The 18,161-nt window shown below is 46.0% G+C and overlaps 1 protein-coding gene across 1 annotated transcript in view; it reads left to right on the top strand.

The window, feature by feature from the left end:
* LOC117057008 overlaps positions 1-18,161 on the top strand; it is an 89,373-nt gene that overhangs the window by 21,718 nt on the left and 49,494 nt on the right. The window contains exons 14-27 of the mRNA XM_033167723.1: positions 971-1,126; positions 1,815-1,999; positions 3,157-3,339; positions 3,786-3,877; positions 5,497-5,669; positions 7,556-7,715; positions 9,689-9,768; positions 10,296-10,476; positions 11,223-11,378; positions 12,539-12,672; positions 13,449-13,607; positions 14,794-14,974; positions 16,004-16,215; positions 17,162-17,350. Coding sequence (XP_033023614.1) covers positions 971-1,126; positions 1,815-1,999; positions 3,157-3,339; positions 3,786-3,877; positions 5,497-5,669; positions 7,556-7,715; positions 9,689-9,768; positions 10,296-10,476; positions 11,223-11,378; positions 12,539-12,672; positions 13,449-13,607; positions 14,794-14,974; positions 16,004-16,215; positions 17,162-17,350 — 2,241 coding nt within the window. The remainder of the gene's footprint in view (positions 1-970; positions 1,127-1,814; positions 2,000-3,156; positions 3,340-3,785; positions 3,878-5,496; positions 5,670-7,555; positions 7,716-9,688; positions 9,769-10,295; positions 10,477-11,222; positions 11,379-12,538; positions 12,673-13,448; positions 13,608-14,793; positions 14,975-16,003; positions 16,216-17,161; positions 17,351-18,161) is intronic.

Below are 18,161 nucleotides of genomic sequence, written 5' to 3'. Positions count from 1 at the left end.
AATAGAGTGGTACTATTACTTCCCTTGTTCTGGGCACCATACTTCTGTTGATGCAGCCTAGAACAGCATTAGCTCTCGCTCACCCACTCATGACTCATGTTAAGCTTGCGCTCTGCTAAGACCTCTAGATCCTTTTCACATGTACTACTGGCAAGCCAGGCGTCCCCCATCTTATTTTTGTGCTGCTGGTTATTCCTGCCTAAGTGCAGAACCTTACATTTGTCCCTATTGAAATTCATTTTGTTAGCTTGGGTCCAGTTCCCCAATCTGTTAAGGTCATCTTGAATCCTGATTCTGTCTTCTGCAGCATTAACTACCCTTCCCAGTATGGTGTCCTCTGTACATTTGATGAGCAGCCCCTCGATTCCTTCATCCAAATCATTTATAAAGACGTTGAATATCAACAGGCCCAGAACAGAACCCTGTGGCATCTCACTTGTCACCTTTTTCAAAGGATGACAAGAAACCATTAGTGAGCACTTTTGGGGGTTGGTTGGGATGTTATGGGAGTATGCTTCAGATATTGCTTCAGCAACACTCCTTCTCAGACTGAGCTTTCTTAGCTTTGTTTCCAGGGCTTGTTCTGCCCTTGTGGAGCGGAAGTTCTTCATATAAAAGGCCACAGCCTGATTTAGCAGTTGTTTACTCTGAGAAAAGAAGGGAGGCTGTGGTTGTACTAGGCTTTGTGAGCTGGAGTCCTCAGTCATCCTGGACTGAGGCAATGCAGGTAGCAGGGGCTCCTCCTAACAGGCGTGTTTTTAGCTTGTTCCAATTCCTTGCTGCCTCCTGATAGTTGCCTTTGGCTCTGCTCTGACATGGAGTCCTCATTCTGAGACCCCTGGCACTTTGCATACCAATTATTATGCCTTTGGGGTTTTGTTTGAGAATTACTTTCTACCACAATTTGAAGTAGTTGCTTCACACGCACCTCTCCCCCTCTCTCCCTACTTTCCCTTTCCTTCTGCATCAGTTCACCAAAAGGATGGGAAAGAAGAAGAAACCAAAATGTAGTCTGAGCATAAAAGTCTTTGGGAATGAGCTTGCTGTTTTGGACTGCGGGGATCTGAGAAGTCAAGCAAAACTCTGTTACCTGAACCTTGCGGAACTAGTGGTAAAACTGCTAAAGGTAAGGGAATCGTGAATGGTCAGAGCAGGTCAGTGGGGCCTGGTGCTTTCATTGATGTTTGACACCAGCTCCCACCCACTCCATCCAGGATAGCCTATGGTCAAAGACCAGAGGCACCATTTTCTGAAGCGCATTGAGGGGGCCCAACGTCACATCGTGCAACATTGCAATGTTGCACACATGGTGTCACACAATGTCCTGATGTCGCTCTAACAATTGGGAGACCAGGCCCCCTAAAAAATACCTGCTGAGGGGGCCCACAGTGCCTCAGCCCCCTGCAACCAGTGCTTCTGTCAGAGATGGTGGGAGTTGAAGCCCATATCCTGCTCTGACAGCACCACTAGTTGAAGAGCCATGCATGCTGCCTTGAAGGAAAGGTGAGCGATAAATGTCTATGTCGGGCATAGGCAAACTTGGCCCTCCAGATGTTTTGGGACTCTCATCATCCCTGACCACTGGTCCTGTTAGCTAGGGGTGATGGGAGTTGTAGTCCCAAAACATCTGGAGGGCCGAGTTTGCCTATGCCTGGTCTATGTAACTATAGTCCTGTAGGGCCCAAAGAATTTGTTGGCTTGCTGTTGTACAGTGCTAGCACCGGCGATGGTAATTGTGCCAACAAACAAGTGCTTAGCCCTCAAGGATATTATTGCACTACCATTTTATGTTTTTATGTACCCATTTCCAACAGGGTCAAGAAGTCCAGTTCAATAAGAGGTTGAGTTTGGCCACAGAGGAACTGCTGTTCCCAGCAATCTCAGGTTTGCCCATCCTCCTGGCTTTAAATGCCTCAGCAGCAGTCAGTGCAGCAATCCAAGGCAATATGGACTTTAGACAACGGAGCAATTTTTTCGTCAATGGCTATATCAAACCAAGGTATGCACCTGCCTTTAAAGCTCTCTTTTTTGTGAGGAGCTTTTGAAGCAGACCCGTGATCAAGCTCTGTAAAAAGCTAGGGAACCACTTCGATTTCCTGTGTCTTGATGCCAGGAGTGGGTTTCAGGGGCAGGCAGCCATAACGCAAACAGCATCTGTGAAGTTAACTCTTCATTCAAAGAAACAAGACAGCTCAGGAGGCCAGGCCTTGTGAGCAAAGCAACTCATCCCCTAGGGTAGATCTCACCCCTGTAAGTACAGTCCCCACCTTCCCACATTTTCCTAAGTCTCCTCCTCCCCTGGATCCCTCTCAAGCAATCTGAGATTCTGTCACCTTATCTGTCTCTGCTTCTCCCTCTTCATGCCTCTTCTGGTCCTGGGAGACCAGGGGGGAAGGGTAGCTGGTCACAGCAGGAGAGCAAGACCCCCTTGCTTCTTCAACAGCCTGCCTCATCACTGCCTCTTGACCCTCCTCCTCTCCAGCCTCTGCTTCTGCCTCTGATTCTGGACTGTTCTCTGCCACAGCCTCTTCCTGCTCACTAAACCCTGTTACCTCTTCTGCTTCCAACACTTCCTCCTCCCAGTCTGCTCCCTCTTCTCCCTTTGACCACTTATCGTCGTCCCACCACCAATCCCCTGGCTCCCAGCCTTTTTCCTTTGGAGGTTCCCTTGGGGTTTCCCCAGCTGGTGCCTCTCACCACTCCTCTGCCTCCAGCCAGTCCTTGGCACTTGATTTTACCTGTTGATATACATGGCTGTTTTTGGTAATGTCCAGACGCAGAATCTGGTACTACCAACCAATGCCCTAACTTTTTACAGAGGTAGTCCACTAGCATACCCTCTAGGATTTCACAGATGAAAACACCCCTGTTCTCACAACCAAGGAGCAAACTCTATCCATTCTGCTATCATACATTAAAAGTGGGGCCCTGCAGTGTGGAGCGCTTCTATTCAGGGTCTCAGAAACGCCATTCCATTTCTCCTCTTCCTTTTTCATCTCCAATGCTTTGTCAGCACACTGTGCTTGCTGAGCATACTCAGTCCTCACGGGTTGATTCCCCCCATGCTGGGAGGAGGGAATAGCGGGCAGAAGCAGCCCTAAAACAAAGATGTCACTCTTGACCATGCAACCTGTTTCTCCCTGTGCTTCTTGGTAGTGCTGTCTTTCAGATTTCTGCCCAAATGGGAACTGTGGGAGCTCTGGGGAAAACTGGCTTGAGCTGGTCAACTGGATTAAGGTCATCAGCCAGCCTTGATGGAGGGATCCAAGTGAAAAAGGGGAAAGAGGTTAAGGTTTTTCTGAACACTCCCGAAGAATCTATGGAGATGGTTTATTTCAGGTAAAGTAATGCCCATGCCCTCATATTCTAGGATCTGAAAGATAATTTTCTGAAAAGCTTTTTTCTTTCCCGTGCAAATACCTGCATTTGAGTTCTGTATGGTTTCTCTGCCATTGAAGGCTAGAAAACTTTGGAAAATTAATTAATGGACGCCCTGACGCAACATGTTTCTGGTCTCCACTCCAAGTGCTGGCTTGGAGATTCCACTAGTGCAGCCACAATGCTGTCACCATCCTAGTTCACTCTTTCCCATCCTTGTTTTCAAATTAGTTTTTATTAAAACTGGGGATGTCAGAGATCAAACCTGAGATCTTTTGCATACAAATCATATGCCCTACCTCTGAACTATTGTCCCTTCCTTAAATCCATTGTAATAATAATAATAATAATCACATGATGTTGTCTTCTTTGGGTTGAATTGCACTGCCTTTGCTTCTTTATTACAGCTCTGAACTGTATGCAATGACCGTGGATGAAATGGAAACTGCTCACGGTTTCCCAAGCCATAGTGAGACTAGATCATGCACAAGTGAGGAAGGTAAGTTTTTATCATTTACGTTTAATATTTGGCAACCAGTTGTCACTATCGTTTGGAGCACGTTCCTTCAAGAGCTAAACAACCCCCCCCCTCCAAATTTTGCCTGCAGAAAATGGAAATTCTGCAAACAAGGGTTAGCAACAGAGTGTGTGTATGAGGAATAATGAATGCAGATTTACAGCAAACTGACACCTGAGATGAATGCAGTTTAGAAATCATAGAGTTGAAAGGGACCACGAGGATCATCTAGCCCAACTTTGTTTTTGTGGCTAGAGCAGTATCTCAATAATAGAATCATAAATTTGTAGAGTTGGAAAGGACCCCAAAGGTCATCTAGCCCAACCCCTTGCCCAATGTGTGGCAACCCTGAGATTAAGAGTCACATGCTCTACCAAGTGAGCTATCCAAGCATCATATGAACCCATTCCCTCCTGCTAATTCCCTTTATCCGCTTCATCTTTTTCCTTATCAAGTTTACACCCCATATTTCCATTTTAAAAAAATGTGTCCTGAGTGGCACAAAATGAATGGAAATAGGCAACCGTAACAAGATATATGAGAAGATTAAAAACAAGTTGTCAGAGGACTGCCCTCTCCGGAAGGCAAGGAGTTGCCAGGGCTTTATCGGTATCACGAGCCCCCGTCCCAGATGCTGAGCAAATTCATCTTCATCCAGTGGGGGAAGCAGTGATCCCTGTAGTGGGGAGGGGGAGATGGGAGCAGGAAATAGGAGTCAAGGCTCTGACAGGGGAAGAGAGCCCTCGCACCAAGCAGAGGCTGGAAGAGAAGCACCCCTTCTGTCTCCCCATTTGCGGAGGGGGGAAAGACACAGAGGGGGGTAGGCGGAGGTTCCGCATCCCGCGCCTTTTATGCTGGGCAAAGAACCGGAAGGGGTCATTCCCGGACGCTGCCGAAGGATGAGCTGGACGTCTTTTTCTTAGCTGCACTGTATATACTTGCACAATAAAGAAACTTTTAGTTTCAGAAGTTTCTGCGTCAGCCTGGTTACTCATGAGCAGCCACTGAAGACCTTACACAAGTCAATAAAACAGCCAGGAAAGCAATAAGATCTGTACAGGATGAAAGTGTGAAAGGAATCATGGAGGGTGAGCTGCTAACCCTGTGGCTGTGTTCTGCCTGCATAGTCAGAGACAGTATGCCTCTCAAGGCCAGCTACTGGGAATTAAAAGTGGAGACAGTGCTTTAGGGCTCAGGTCTTGTTTGCGGGCATTTGTTTGGCCATTCCAGGAGGCTGCACTAGATTGTCTCTGGCCTGATCCCGGGGGGCTCTTCTAATGTTCTGATAGAATACTGGAACATGACAAATTAGCCGGATCAATTCTTTGCATTGGAAGGTGTCAGATAAGCACCAGAACTTTTATTTTTGAAGGTGGCACCTGAGCAGCGAAGATGGCAAAGGTGGCAAAGGAAGAAACTGCATGAGCTAGGGCTGGTTAAATCTTCATCAGAGAGTACTTAAAATGATTTAAATGTGAAATGACTGATCGGTTGACAATGCAGTTTCCTAAAAACAGCCTTTCTCCTTTTCTTGGATTCACCAGATTAACTATTCTCTTCCTTTTACCCAACCCCCTTTCCCCCACCCCTCTTTCAACCAGCGTCGAAGGCATTGGGCTGGCAACTGTGCTCCCAGATCTCTACCCCTGACGATGAGACCGGCGGTTTCATTCTTCCGTTTCCCGGACCGGCCAAATTCGCCATAACGTTAAAGAAGCAAGACCGAAGCCTGTACCAGTACTTAATGAAAGCTGCATATAATTATATTTCTCAGGTTCTGACGCTGCCCTTCAATCTGGATATGTATTACTCATTCCTTCTACATGCAATGATCAGGCTGCGAGGGCCAGCGCATGTTTTCACTGGGGCAATGAGATGGGGCAGAATGTAGTGGGGAACTGCAGAGAAGTCCTTGAGAATTGGCACAGTGGGGGAGGGGAGTAGAGGCAGGGGACACCGCCCCCTTCCCATAGCACTCCTGATATAAAGCTACAATATAAAGCCCCATAGAACTTGAAAGCAAAGTGCTATTTATAAACAAATCCCAAGTAATTACTAAAGCAACCACCCATATGTTTGCATGAGACTATTAGAAAGATGCCTACCTATAGGGTTGCCATACGTCCAGGATTTCCCATACATATCCAGAATCCAACTGTATCTGGGTGGAAATCGGGCAAATGTCCGGTAAAATCCGGACATATGGCAGCCCATGTCGGCAGTGCTGTTTCTGCCGATTTTTGATAAAAATAGCTCAAAAATTAGGGGGGGGGGATTGCACTTTTGCCAAAGAAAGCTCAACAACTTTTCCGTCCGGATTTTCACTGTTTGAAATATGTCAACTCTACCTACCTGTCATAATTGGCACTCCATAGGATACCCTCTGTATATACTGTGTTTTATGATTGTCTCACAAAGAGCACAATCCTTTTGCTCAAAGGGCAATGAGCACAAGGAGTTAAGACACAGCTTGCTGGATCAGACCCAGTGGTGGAGAGCAGGCGGGGGTGGGCGTGGCGCCCATCACAGGCAGGGGGCAGCCGCGATGGCACCCCACTGTGATCATGCTGCTGGGGGCGTACGCTCCTCCCCCCACTCCTCTTCCTCCTCCAGTGATCAGACCAAAGTTAGTTTACACCACAAACGGATCCAAATATATCCAGATAGTATCTCTATATTATACTAATGCAAGTTTACAGAATCACATACGAAACAATTGCAACCACACCATACACACAAGTACCAGGGGGAAAGTTCATTTCGACAATGAATCTTTCTGAAGCTCCTGCAGATAAAATTGGCAATTTCTAATTCCTTAGGGAAAATTATATGACAAATCCCAGCTTGAATTGATAGCAGATCAGGTGCCTGACCACTCTCCTTCTCTAGAGCCCCATAACCTTGGGGAGGGCAGCACCCCTCACCTCTCCCCCCCCCCTCACCATAGGCTCCACTTTGTTGGAAAATGCCCTGGGGGTGCCTGCAAGCCCCTGGAACTCCAAGCGTCCTCCGGTATGCGCAGCTCTGCAAAAGGCATCTCCCTTCTCTTCCAGTGTGCTTCTAGCGACATACATCATAATGATATATGCACACTAAGCTTCTAGCATAACACAGCAAGAAGCGTGAGACATTGTAGAGCTAATCTACTATTTATTTACACACTATGTACAGACAAAAGCATAATGGCGTCTGTTCTCTCCAGCTCCGAGAGAACGAAAAGTAGTGGTGAAAGTACATTACAAAGTACATACAGCGGAAGAGATAAGACTGTCTTCCGTTTCCCACACTCTTCTCAGACAGGCATGTGATTTACACCAACCACAAATGCGGCATCGGAGAAGTGAAATTGCTAACATGTACCCAGGCACATTTTCTCTCAACAAAGCTGATGCGCAGACATCACCAATGCATTGTTTCCTTCCCATAATACAGATGCAGTATTCCCCTCCATATATAAAAAGTGCCCAGACAATATCTCCTTGCTGGAATGATCAGACAGTGAGCTGTATCCGACTAAGTTCTCCTCAGAATAAACTCACTGAATAAGCCAGAAAGAGCAAGTTAGCCACAGGTGTGCAAGAACTGCCCATGTCCCCAACTCCCAACAGTTCTACTAGTAAGAGCAGCAGTGGTAATTGTAGTTATTCTTTTTCTCCCCAGAAGGGTTCCTGGATCCCAAGTGAAGCTGGCCTGCATTTCTTTATAGGGACTCCAAAATCAGAGTTGAAAAGGGAGATTGCTATCAACTTCCATTTGAATATCCCCCAAAAGAAATTCAGAATTGAATTTATCCACCCCAAGAAAAAAATGCAAGTGAATGGTAAGATTCCCACCCCTTAAAAGGCTGTTGATTTCCATTTAAAATATGTTGTCTCTCCCATTGCGAGAGAGGTATATGTAAGGCTTAGGTCACTCACTAGGAGTAGAGATCATGAATTTTACCTTGGATATTATAATTAGCACAGGCTCATGCACTGCTGTTCCCTCCATAATGTCCTAATTTGTTTTGAAGGCATTTCCCTCCACCCTCACTTGATTATACCTGTTACAGGTGGGTAGCCGTGTTGGTCTGCCATAGTCAAAACAAAATCGAAAATTCTTTCTAGTAGCACCTTAGAGACCAACTGAGTTTGTTCCTGGTATGAGCTTTCGTGTGCATGCACACTTCTTCAGATACACTGAAACAGAAGTCACCAGATCCTTAAATATAGTGGGGGAGTGGGGAGGGGTATTACTCAGAAGGGTGGTGGGAATGGGTGATAGGCTGATAAGTGTGGAAAACCTGTTGACGACTCTAAACGGCTGCAGTTAGTCTTGCAGGGAAATGCAAGGGGTGAGATGGCTAAAGATGGCTTTGTTATGTATAATGAGATAAGAATCCAATGTCTTTGTTCAAACCAGGTTTCTCCATGGTTTTAAGTTTGGTGATTAGTTGCAATTCAGCCACTTCTCTTTCCAGTCTATTTCTGAAATTTCTTTGTATTAAGACAGCTACTTTGAGATCTTTTATAGAATGTCCTGGGAGATTGAAGTGTTCTCCTACAAAGAAATTTCAGAAATAGACTGGAAAGAGAAGTGGCTGAATTGCAACTAATCACCAAACTTAAAACCATGGAGAAACCTGGTTTGAACAAAGACATTGGATTCTTATCTCATTATACATAACAAAGCCATCTTTAGCCATCTCACCCCTTGCATTTCCCTGCAAGACTAACTGCAGCCGTTTAGAGTCGTCAACAGGTTTTCCACACTTATCAGCCTATCACCCATTCCCACCACCCTTCTGAGTAATACCCCTCCCCACTCCCCCACTATATTTAAGGATCTGGTGACTTCTGTTTCAGTGTATCTGAAGAAGTGTGCATGCACACGAAAGCTCATACCAGGAACAAACTCAGTTGGTCTCTAAGGTGCTACCAGAAAGAATTTTCGATTTTGTTTTGATTATACCTGAGATTTGACACATCCTGTGAAATTTTCCTTTCATTCATTCTGCAGAATTTGTTCAATACTGTTAGATAATCTACCGTTTATTCCTGTTTTACAGATAGGACAACTGAGGTTGATGAATGGTGTGTTTGTGTGTTTGTGTTTTATGTAACCAGAAGCACACCATGCATCCATGGTAAATATGTGACTAGGACCCAAACTACCCTGAAACTATGCCAGCTCTCTTGCATTATTTTATTTATTCATTTATTATTACATTTCTAATCTATCCCCCTCTTTCCTCCATGTTGCTCAAGGTTGGATACATGTTTCTTAATCCTCTCCATTTTATCTCCATGACAACCCTGTGAGGTAGGCTAGGCTGAGAGACTATGATTGCCCCAAGGTCACCTCATGAGCTTCATGGCTGAATACTACTACTACCACTACTACTACTACTAATAATAATAATTTATTTATACCCCGCCCATCAGTCATTAAAAACTTCCCTAAACCGGGCTGCCTTCAGGTGTCTTCTAAAAGTCAGATAGTTGTTTAGTTCCTTGACATCTGATGGGAGGGCATTCCACAGGATGGGTGCCACTACCAAGAAGGCCCTCTGCCTGGTTCCCTGTATCCTCTTCTCATAGTGAGGGAACCATCAGAAGGCCCTCGGAGCTGGACCTCAGTGTCCAGGCTGAACGATGGGGGTGGAGATGCTCCTTCAAGTATACTGGGCCAAGTAAGGATTTGAACCCTGGTTTTTCAGGTCCTAGTCCAACACTCTAATCACTACACCACACTGGCTATCAGTGGGCAAGTCAGCAAATAAAAATCACATACACTTCCTTCTTTATCTATCAGGAAACATTGAAGCCTCTAGAAATTCACGTGTGGGGCATCTGGAACTGATAGTTGATGATGACAACATCTACTACATTAAGGTAAGCGTGGTCTTTCAGCCAAGGATATTGTGAGCACAGCATGGCGTGGGCAAAGGAACAAGATGATAAGCTGCTCACCAGAGCAGAGAGCTGTCCGCCTTGATTGTGCAACATCCTTCCTAAGGTCTATAATGTATCCCACATCTATTGCTTACCGCTGGCTATGGTCTCTCTCCACTGACAAAAAGTGGTATGCCTTTGAATGCCAGTTGCTGGGAATCTCACGTGGGAAGAGTGCTATTGCACTCAAGTTCCGCTTGCAGGCTTCGCAGAGGCATCTAGTTGGCCACTGTGAGAACAGGATGATGGACTAAACTCGGTTGTTTAGAACGTGGTGCTGATAATGCCAAGGTTGCAGGTTCGATCCCCGAATGAGACAGCTAGATATTCCTGCACTGCAGGAGGGTGGGTTAGATGATCCTCAGGGTTCCTTCCGACTCTACAATTCTACGATTCTATGATTAGGCGGGCCTTTGCATTGCTCCAGGTGAGCTCTTCTTGTGTCCTATTGGGTGTGGTTTTTGCAGGGAAGGGCAGATCTGCACACGGCAGCTGCAGAGCAGAGGTACACAAGCCACCTGGAAGCAAAGTTGCTGAGAGATGGGAGCCCCATAGTCCTTTCAGGAAATCTCACAAAACAGCATGGGAAGAAGATGGCGTTTTCAGTATCCTTAATTAATCTACTGAAGGATTCGGCTTTCCTTTCAGGTAAGTGCATATCACAATAGGTGTGTGTCTCTTTGTTTTATTTAATAAAATGTATATACTGCTCGATTATAGGATAAACCAGTTTATGGAAAAGATAAAGCAATAAAATTATCCCTAAAAAAACAACTCACAACCATAATTTAAAACATGTGGAAAGTTAAAAACCAAAACAGGATAGACTAAAACAAATGAAAACTTGTACAAGTTTCTAAAGATCGGAGTAGGCTTGTCTAAATAAGAATGTCTTCAGCAGGCGCTGAAAAAAATACAGTGAGAGCGCCTGACTGATATCAAGAGGCAGGGAGTTCCAAAGTACCACACTAGACAATCAAGTTCCTACAGATGCAGTGAGGGTATTATGTGTTCATATGAGCACCTCACAAGTTCATTGAACACCTGACCAGGGAGTGGGGCTGTGCCCACTAGTCTTTTTTCCTGGCGTTGATGGTCATGCTGGACACATGTGTTTTGCTATGCTTGCTTTCCTGCAGCTGGGTTATTGTTGTTTATTAGGAGGGGAAGGGATGGTGCAAACACATTAGCAGAGCTAGTCTGGTTCTCCTGCTGTGCATTTACACTTCACGGCCTTCCCCACCCCCTCCCACCTTCCTCCTGGTAAGCGCCCACCCCCTCCCATCTGCCAGGAAACTGGCACAGCAACTCTGTCCCACCTGGTGAGCCACTTCTGCAGGTATCTGGTCTCCTGACGGTATCAATTGATGGTATTGTTTCTATTGTTTCTTTAGTTTGTATGGAGAAGAAAGCAGATGATAAGCTGAAGCAGTATTCACTGGAGGGAGAAACCCACATTCCAGGGGTTCTTGGATCTCACATCGTTGCTCTTCTGCAACAACGAGGGGACATCTGGTCCAGCGCCCTGAGAGTTAAATATGGATTGTTTGGTAATCAGTTCTTATACTGTACTAACACAAAAACAAAGTTGAGCTTTATTGCCTTTGTCAGTGTTGTTCTTGCTCTCGTGCAGAAGGATCTGATTGGCTACTGTGGGAAATGGGATGCCGGACTAGACAGAGCCCTCCTTTGGAGCAGGGCTGTTATGTTCTTAATGCAAGGTATAGGGATGGGGAAGAAATTTGATTCAGTCCACACTTAAAGGTGAACTTCCTTAATTTGCACTTTCCAAAACGATTTCACAAACCAGAATGCAGCCACCTTTCAAAATTTGCACTTCTCTGAATTTTGCAGTGCAATTCTGCAGCCAAGTAATTGTTAGAGATTTCAAAGTGCCTATGAGCAGAAAGTCAGCTAATCACCTCTGTAGCAATTAACAGTTAGCTGAAAGCCAAGATCTGCTCTCTCTCCAGACCCTTAGCAACGACCTGTGATTGGTCAAGGAGTTCCTAAAGAATGAGCTCTGTGTGAGAGCTGGTGTGGTGTGGTGTTTTGTAGTTTGGTTACTGAAGGTTGAGAGAGAGAGAGACAGAGAGGAAAGGTTTTACTTTTTTTTCTTTTATTTCCTAAGTCTGTACATAGTAACTTATGGATACTAGTTGCTTCAATAAATGCTGTATATAGTTATCCAAGTGAGTTGCTGAGTTCCTGCGTTGTGCTGTCCAGTCAATGCTCTACAGCCAGAAGCTTCCAGAAAACCTGCGTTCACTCTGCTGTGTCCAGGACTACGTTTTTCCTGACACTAAATCTTAATAGTAATGCGTACAAAAATTCATATGCTGGGGGTAAGCCATGCATAAAATGCATGTATTACTGAAAGTCACATACAAAAATGCATTATATAAGGGGAATTTGTTTGCCAAAAAAAAGTGTAAATTAGGAAAGATTACACATAGAAATGTGTATATCAGGAGAACTTTTCATTAGAATCGTGATAAATTTTCGCAAACCTATGTGGAGAACTGAACTTAAGCCTGGGAAAATGAGAAGCTGTAAGAAACCAGAATGGACAGAGTCACATATCCCTCATGAGGTGTGAGCGTAGATCTGCCTTCCCTATTAGCCGTGACTGTGCCTGAGAGCTGTGAAAACAGAATAATGCCATTTAGTAAATATCTCTGTATGTACATTTGCGTTTTACCTGGAGCAGGAGCTGCAAAAAGCCTTCAGCATGAATGTACCACGGGCCAGAAGCTGAAAGTGGAGAATGTCCCAAAGGATGCTTACAGACTAGATTTGGAGCATGAGCTCCATTGCACTCAGATTCTAGCCTACAACCACAAGGTAAAGGATGTAGTTCATTTACTGGAACAATTATGAATCCTGAGCAATGGTGCTGAATTCTCTTGGAAACTAAATAATGAAGACGCAAGATGCACGCTGGTAGGAAGGGAATTCTACAACTTAGCAGCCGCCGCAGAGATCTGCTTTTACCTGATGCTGAAAAGTGGGCTAGAGTTGGCTCTAGGTTAGGATGTGGGCATTGTGTATGAGATGTGACAGTATACGCCACTTCCACAATGAGCATCCCCCAGCTATGGGTAGCTGTCAGGATTGGGGATGGAGGCGAAATTTGTTCAGTCTGCTTTTTGCGGCAGACCATTCCAATTTGACTGTCCCGCACTAGCTTGCGGATCACAACACAATTCCCCATCAACCAGATACTTCAGTGCAGCTTTGGTGTACAAAAAGCGCCCACAATTTTATGGTTTAAATGTGTGCCAAATGTGTGTTATAAAAACAATGCACTGAAAAGCATTGGAAAATAGGAATTTTGGGAAAATGTGTGCCTTAATGCACATAATAAAATATACAGCTTAAATGCAAACTTTTTGTGCATTCTTTCAAAAATATCTCTCACAAAACACGGTGGAATGAATGCTAGGATTTGAACACCAGTCTGAATGAAACGGGGCTGATTTAGATTCCTCCGTCCATTCCTGGCAGTGCGTCATTGAGAAGCCTGCCACCACTGAAGATTTTAGGACACGAGCAGGCTGCTATAAGGAATGTAGTAATTATTTAGTACCAATCATAAAACCCACGTTGTTTTTCCACAGGTCGATCTACGTCACGAAGAAACTGTCTCTCGCCTGCATTCCCGGCTAGAGCTGAACTATGGAAAACACTGGGACGAAATCAACAACAAGCGGAGAGTGATAGTCAGCCAGATGTTTACAAATAGTTCTCGTCCAGCTCTGACTAGCTATTTCATGGAGGTAAAAGTCAAAGACCCAGTGGTGTTGCAGCAGTTGAGATGATGACTAAGGAATTGCACCCCGGTGAAAACCTATAAAGATGATGGAGAAGTCTCTGTAGCTGTTGGGAAATAAGTCCTCTTGTTCAGATATTCTCTTCAAAGGTCACATCCACACCATATGTTTAAACCACTATTATCTCACTTTGAACAGTCATAAAGGTAAAGGGACCCCTGACCATTAGGTCCAGTTGCGGATGACTCTGCAGTTGCGACCCTCATCTCGCTTTATTGGCCGAGGGAGCCGGCGTACAGCTTCCGGGTCATGTGGCCAGCATAACTAAGCCGCTTCTGGTGAACCAGAGCAGCACACAGAAATGCCTTTTACCTTCCCGCCGAAGTGGTACCTATTTATCTAATTGCACGTTGATGTGCTTTTGAACTGCTAGGTTGTCAGGAGCAGGGACCGAGCAATGGGAGCTCACCCCGTTGCGGGGATTTGAATCACCAACCTTCTGATCGGGAAGCCCTAGGCTCTGTGGTTTAACCCACAGCGCCACCCACACCCCTGAACAGTCATGGCTTCCCCCAGAGTCCTGGGAGGTTGGGAGCTGGCGTTTGTTAAGGGTGCTGAGAGTTATTAGAAGACACCTCCGTTTCCCTCACAGAACTACAATATCCAGAGTAGTTTAACAGTCAACCCCTCTTCCCAGGTAACTGGAAATTGTAGCTCTGGGAAGGGAATATGGAGGGTCTCCCAGTCATGTGCACAGATTCCTGGGGGCCAAAGCTCTTTGGGTCCCCTCAATGGGCCACCATTGCTCAGGACATTGCCAGAACATTGCACATGTGATGTCAGGATATCATGTCGGGTCCCCTTAATGTTTTTTTAGAAGATGGCATCTTTGCTCCCAGTGGACCATGCTGGCATGGGCAGGGTAAGGGGCAGCATTGCTCTCCTGGCTCCCCATGCAAACCATCACTGCCAGTGGTGGGGAGTAGGGAGGCAGTGGGGAGCTTGGCACAGTGCAGGAATGTCCCTGGGAGTGCCTGGCTGGCTCTCGGCAATCCGCCTTGGGAAGCCAGGAAAACAATGACACCCAGCTCACCGCTATTGTGGTGTATACCGTGAGTACGCAGCTTTACTTTGAACTGCCGGTAGTGTCCCTTCTGTCGTATGAAATGCAGCCCCCTTTTTTGTCCCCCAGTTCACCGTTCAAGTGCCCGAAAAGCAAGTGGATTACAGAACTCAGCTCCAGCACTCCTGTTCCATACAGAGTTCCACAGAAATAAGCACCCACTTCAAAGTGCACTATAACAACCGCATCCCTTTTGTGGTGGGGCTGCAGTGGAAAGAGACATCAAGGCATTCTCTGAAGAAATGGGAAGGTATGCATAAACGCACACGCGCGCGCACACACACCACATAATATGTTTTAATATTTGGTTTTAATATTTGTAGTCTGCTATTCCCACAACATGTGCGGTTGGAATTGGCTCACGATAATAACAAAGGCATTGGCAAACACACTCTGCATGCTCTGAACAGAAAAGCATCCGCTTCTGAACATTTGAATAAAGGTATATATTTTGTGTGGGACGTGGGTGGTGCTGTGGGTTAAACCACAGAGCCTGGGGCTTGCCGATCAGAAGGTTGGCGGTTCGAATCCCCCGCGACGGGATGAGCTCCCGTTGCTCGGTCCCTGCTCCTGCCCACCTAGCAGTTCGAAAGCACATCAAAGTGCAAGTAGATAAATAGGTAGCGCTCCGGCAGGAAGGTAAACGGCGTTTCCGTGCGCTGCTCTGGTTCGGCAGAAGTGGCTTAGTTATGCTGGCCTGGAAGCTGTACGCTGGCTCCCTCGGCCAGTAAAGCAAGATGAGCGCCACAACCCCAGAGTCGCCCACGACTGGATCTAATGGTCAGGGGTCCCTTTACCTTACCTATATATTTTGTGTAGACACACACACACAGAGAGAGGGGGGGAGGGAGAGAGAGAGAGTTGTTGGCATCCATCTTCTCAAGAGACAATGGAGTGTGCCTGCAGGGGTGAAGTAAAAAAAAACTGCATTAGCAACTCCATTTCAGTCAAGCCATGGTCACCTGTGCTACACCTGACATCCTGTAGGATGTAAATTGTGGGGTGGGTAAAGGTGAGGCCTGTTCAGAGGGGACTCAGCAGTGGATACAACTAAACATTTATTAAATGAGTAACGGTCATTCTTTTTTTCAAAGGACAGGTAGTGAACTACCTGGGGAAATTGGCCGTTTAGGTTTATGTTGCAGTTTTATTTGGGCCTGAGTTAACACCTGTTGATGTTACTTTCACACGGCTAAGCATTTTGCGATGGCCTGATAGCTGGACACCGTGGATCAGGACTGAATAGCATTAACAGATGCAGCTTTCCATTATTTGTAAGGTACGTTCAACATGGACACACCCTGGCTGTACCTGTTTGCCGCTCACAAGCTACACCAGCCCCAGCATTCGGCTTATTTAGCAACCATTGAATTAACCGCTGGGAAGGCCTTTGTGGTCAAGGGCCTGCTTGTGGAGGTCTTCTGCAAGGACAGAGATGACAAGAAGGAAGGGAGAATTCTGATCCACACGCCAACCGCCACCTACTTGCAGGTTAGTTCCCATGTCAACCCTGCCTTTGTCCTAATGCTTATTCATCATCTGCTGATGTTTGTATTCCATGGCCACGAGAGGGATTGTACTAGCGGCAGTTTAGTTTATTTGGTCCTGTCAGGTCTGCGTTGGGTTGCTCACGAGTAAGCAGGCATGAGTCCGAACTGTCTTCTAACAGTTTTATTGTGCAAACTATTTACAGTGCAGGGTGCTGGAAAACAAGACCGTATCAGTCGCTAGCAGAATCTGGGAGTGGCCCCTTTTGGCTGGGACCAACATAAGAGTTTCGGTATCTGAAATCTCCGCCTCCCCTCCTTGTGTTTCACCCCTCTGCGCACTTGGGGCGACAGAAATGGCGTGTCCCCCTCCTCACCCGGCGAGCGAGGGGGGTGCAGGGTCTCTCCAACATCCCCAGAGCCTTTGCTCTCAAGCCCCTGAGCTGCATGCCCCTCCCCACTAGAGACATCGCTGCTTCCTCCGCTGGAAGAGGAGGTGCTGCTGGTCAGGTGGGGCCGGGGCTCTCTGTAGCATCCCGAGAAGAAGAAGAGTTTGGATTTGATATCCCGCTTTTCACTACCCGAAGGAGTCTCAAAGTGGCTAACATTCTCCTTTCCCTTCCTCCCCCACAACAAACACTCTGTGAGGTGAGTGGGGCTGAGAGACTTCAAAGAAGTGTGACTAGCCCAAGGTCACCCAGCAGCTGCATGTGGAGGAGCGGAGACGCGAACCCGGTTCACCAGATAACAAGTCTACCACTCTTAACCACTACACCACACTAGCCCTTCCACCACCCTGCACTGAGCCGGGGACAGTTCCCTGACAGGTCCACAGGTCATAAATATCAGAAATGGTAGAATCATCGAATACCAACTGCCTGCAATGCAGGAATCTGTTGTTTGTAGAAGAAACCTTAGAAGAACCCAAAACCATCATTCTAAATTTTCAGGCATCTACTGTCAACTACTTTGCAAGCGGGTTTCTGCACAGCCAGAGTGAAGTGGTGTCTCTGTGGAACCAGCTCATAAAGAATGAGATTCGCCTGGAAAATAACGAAAAGACAAAGTTTCTCCATTTCTGTATAAAGTCTGCAAAGCAAGAATTCAATATGACGATGGCTTACTTTCACCTGGAGGTGGTAAGATGGTCAGAGCTACAGGCCGTTTACAATTATTGGGGCATTTTTGTTTAGGACAGGAATAAGAGTCATGAGAGATGAGCAAAGAATTATGTATGGTGTAGATAAAGCTGTGGTTTGAAATTTGTCTTCCTTTCTCATAAGGATGGTAGGGAAATGGGTTTCATTCCAATGTGAATCTACCATATTCACATTGCCCAAAGCAATGGGCAAAGCGAAACACAGCCACCCTTCAAAAATCATACATCTCTTAATTTTCTGATGTTCTCCAGTTAAATAATGTATATAAAAAGTGTGCGCACAGTTATGCATGTGAGTGAAAATAACATTCAACTGCATTGTAAGGGGCAGTTTGCAAAACACACAAAGTGTATTTGGCAAAATTGCATACAAAATTTATCTGTGAATAGAAATGCACACTAAAATGCAGGCAAATCCTAATTTGCTATTAGGAGACCCCTATTCTCCTCAGAGAGCTACAATTCCTCAGTTCCCTGGGAAGAGGAACTGACCGTTAAAGCACTCTAGAAATTCTAGGTCTGGGAGGGGGTCTCCAAAGAACTCAGCCTCCTTAATAAACTACAGTTCCCAGGATTCTTTGGGGAAAGGCATGGCTGTTTAAAGTGGTGTCCTAGTGCCTTGCATGTGTAGTGCAGATGGGGAATCACTTGGATTATCCTGGTGGTCTGGATAGCTGACATCCTTAATCTGAGATCCAGTGGATGCCCGAACAAGATAAGTGATTGCCAACTTTCTATCACGGGTGGGCTATCCTGTTTCACTGCCTGAAGCAAAATGGCAATGTGCCACA

The sequence above is a fragment of the Lacerta agilis genome, chromosome 13 (genome assembly GCF_009819535.1).
Source record: "Lacerta agilis isolate rLacAgi1 chromosome 13, rLacAgi1.pri, whole genome shotgun sequence".
NCBI classification, from domain to species: domain Eukaryota; kingdom Metazoa; phylum Chordata; class Lepidosauria; order Squamata; family Lacertidae; genus Lacerta; species Lacerta agilis.
The sequence above is the reverse complement of the archived record's forward strand: the minus strand, read 5'-3'. Positions and strand labels throughout refer to the sequence as shown.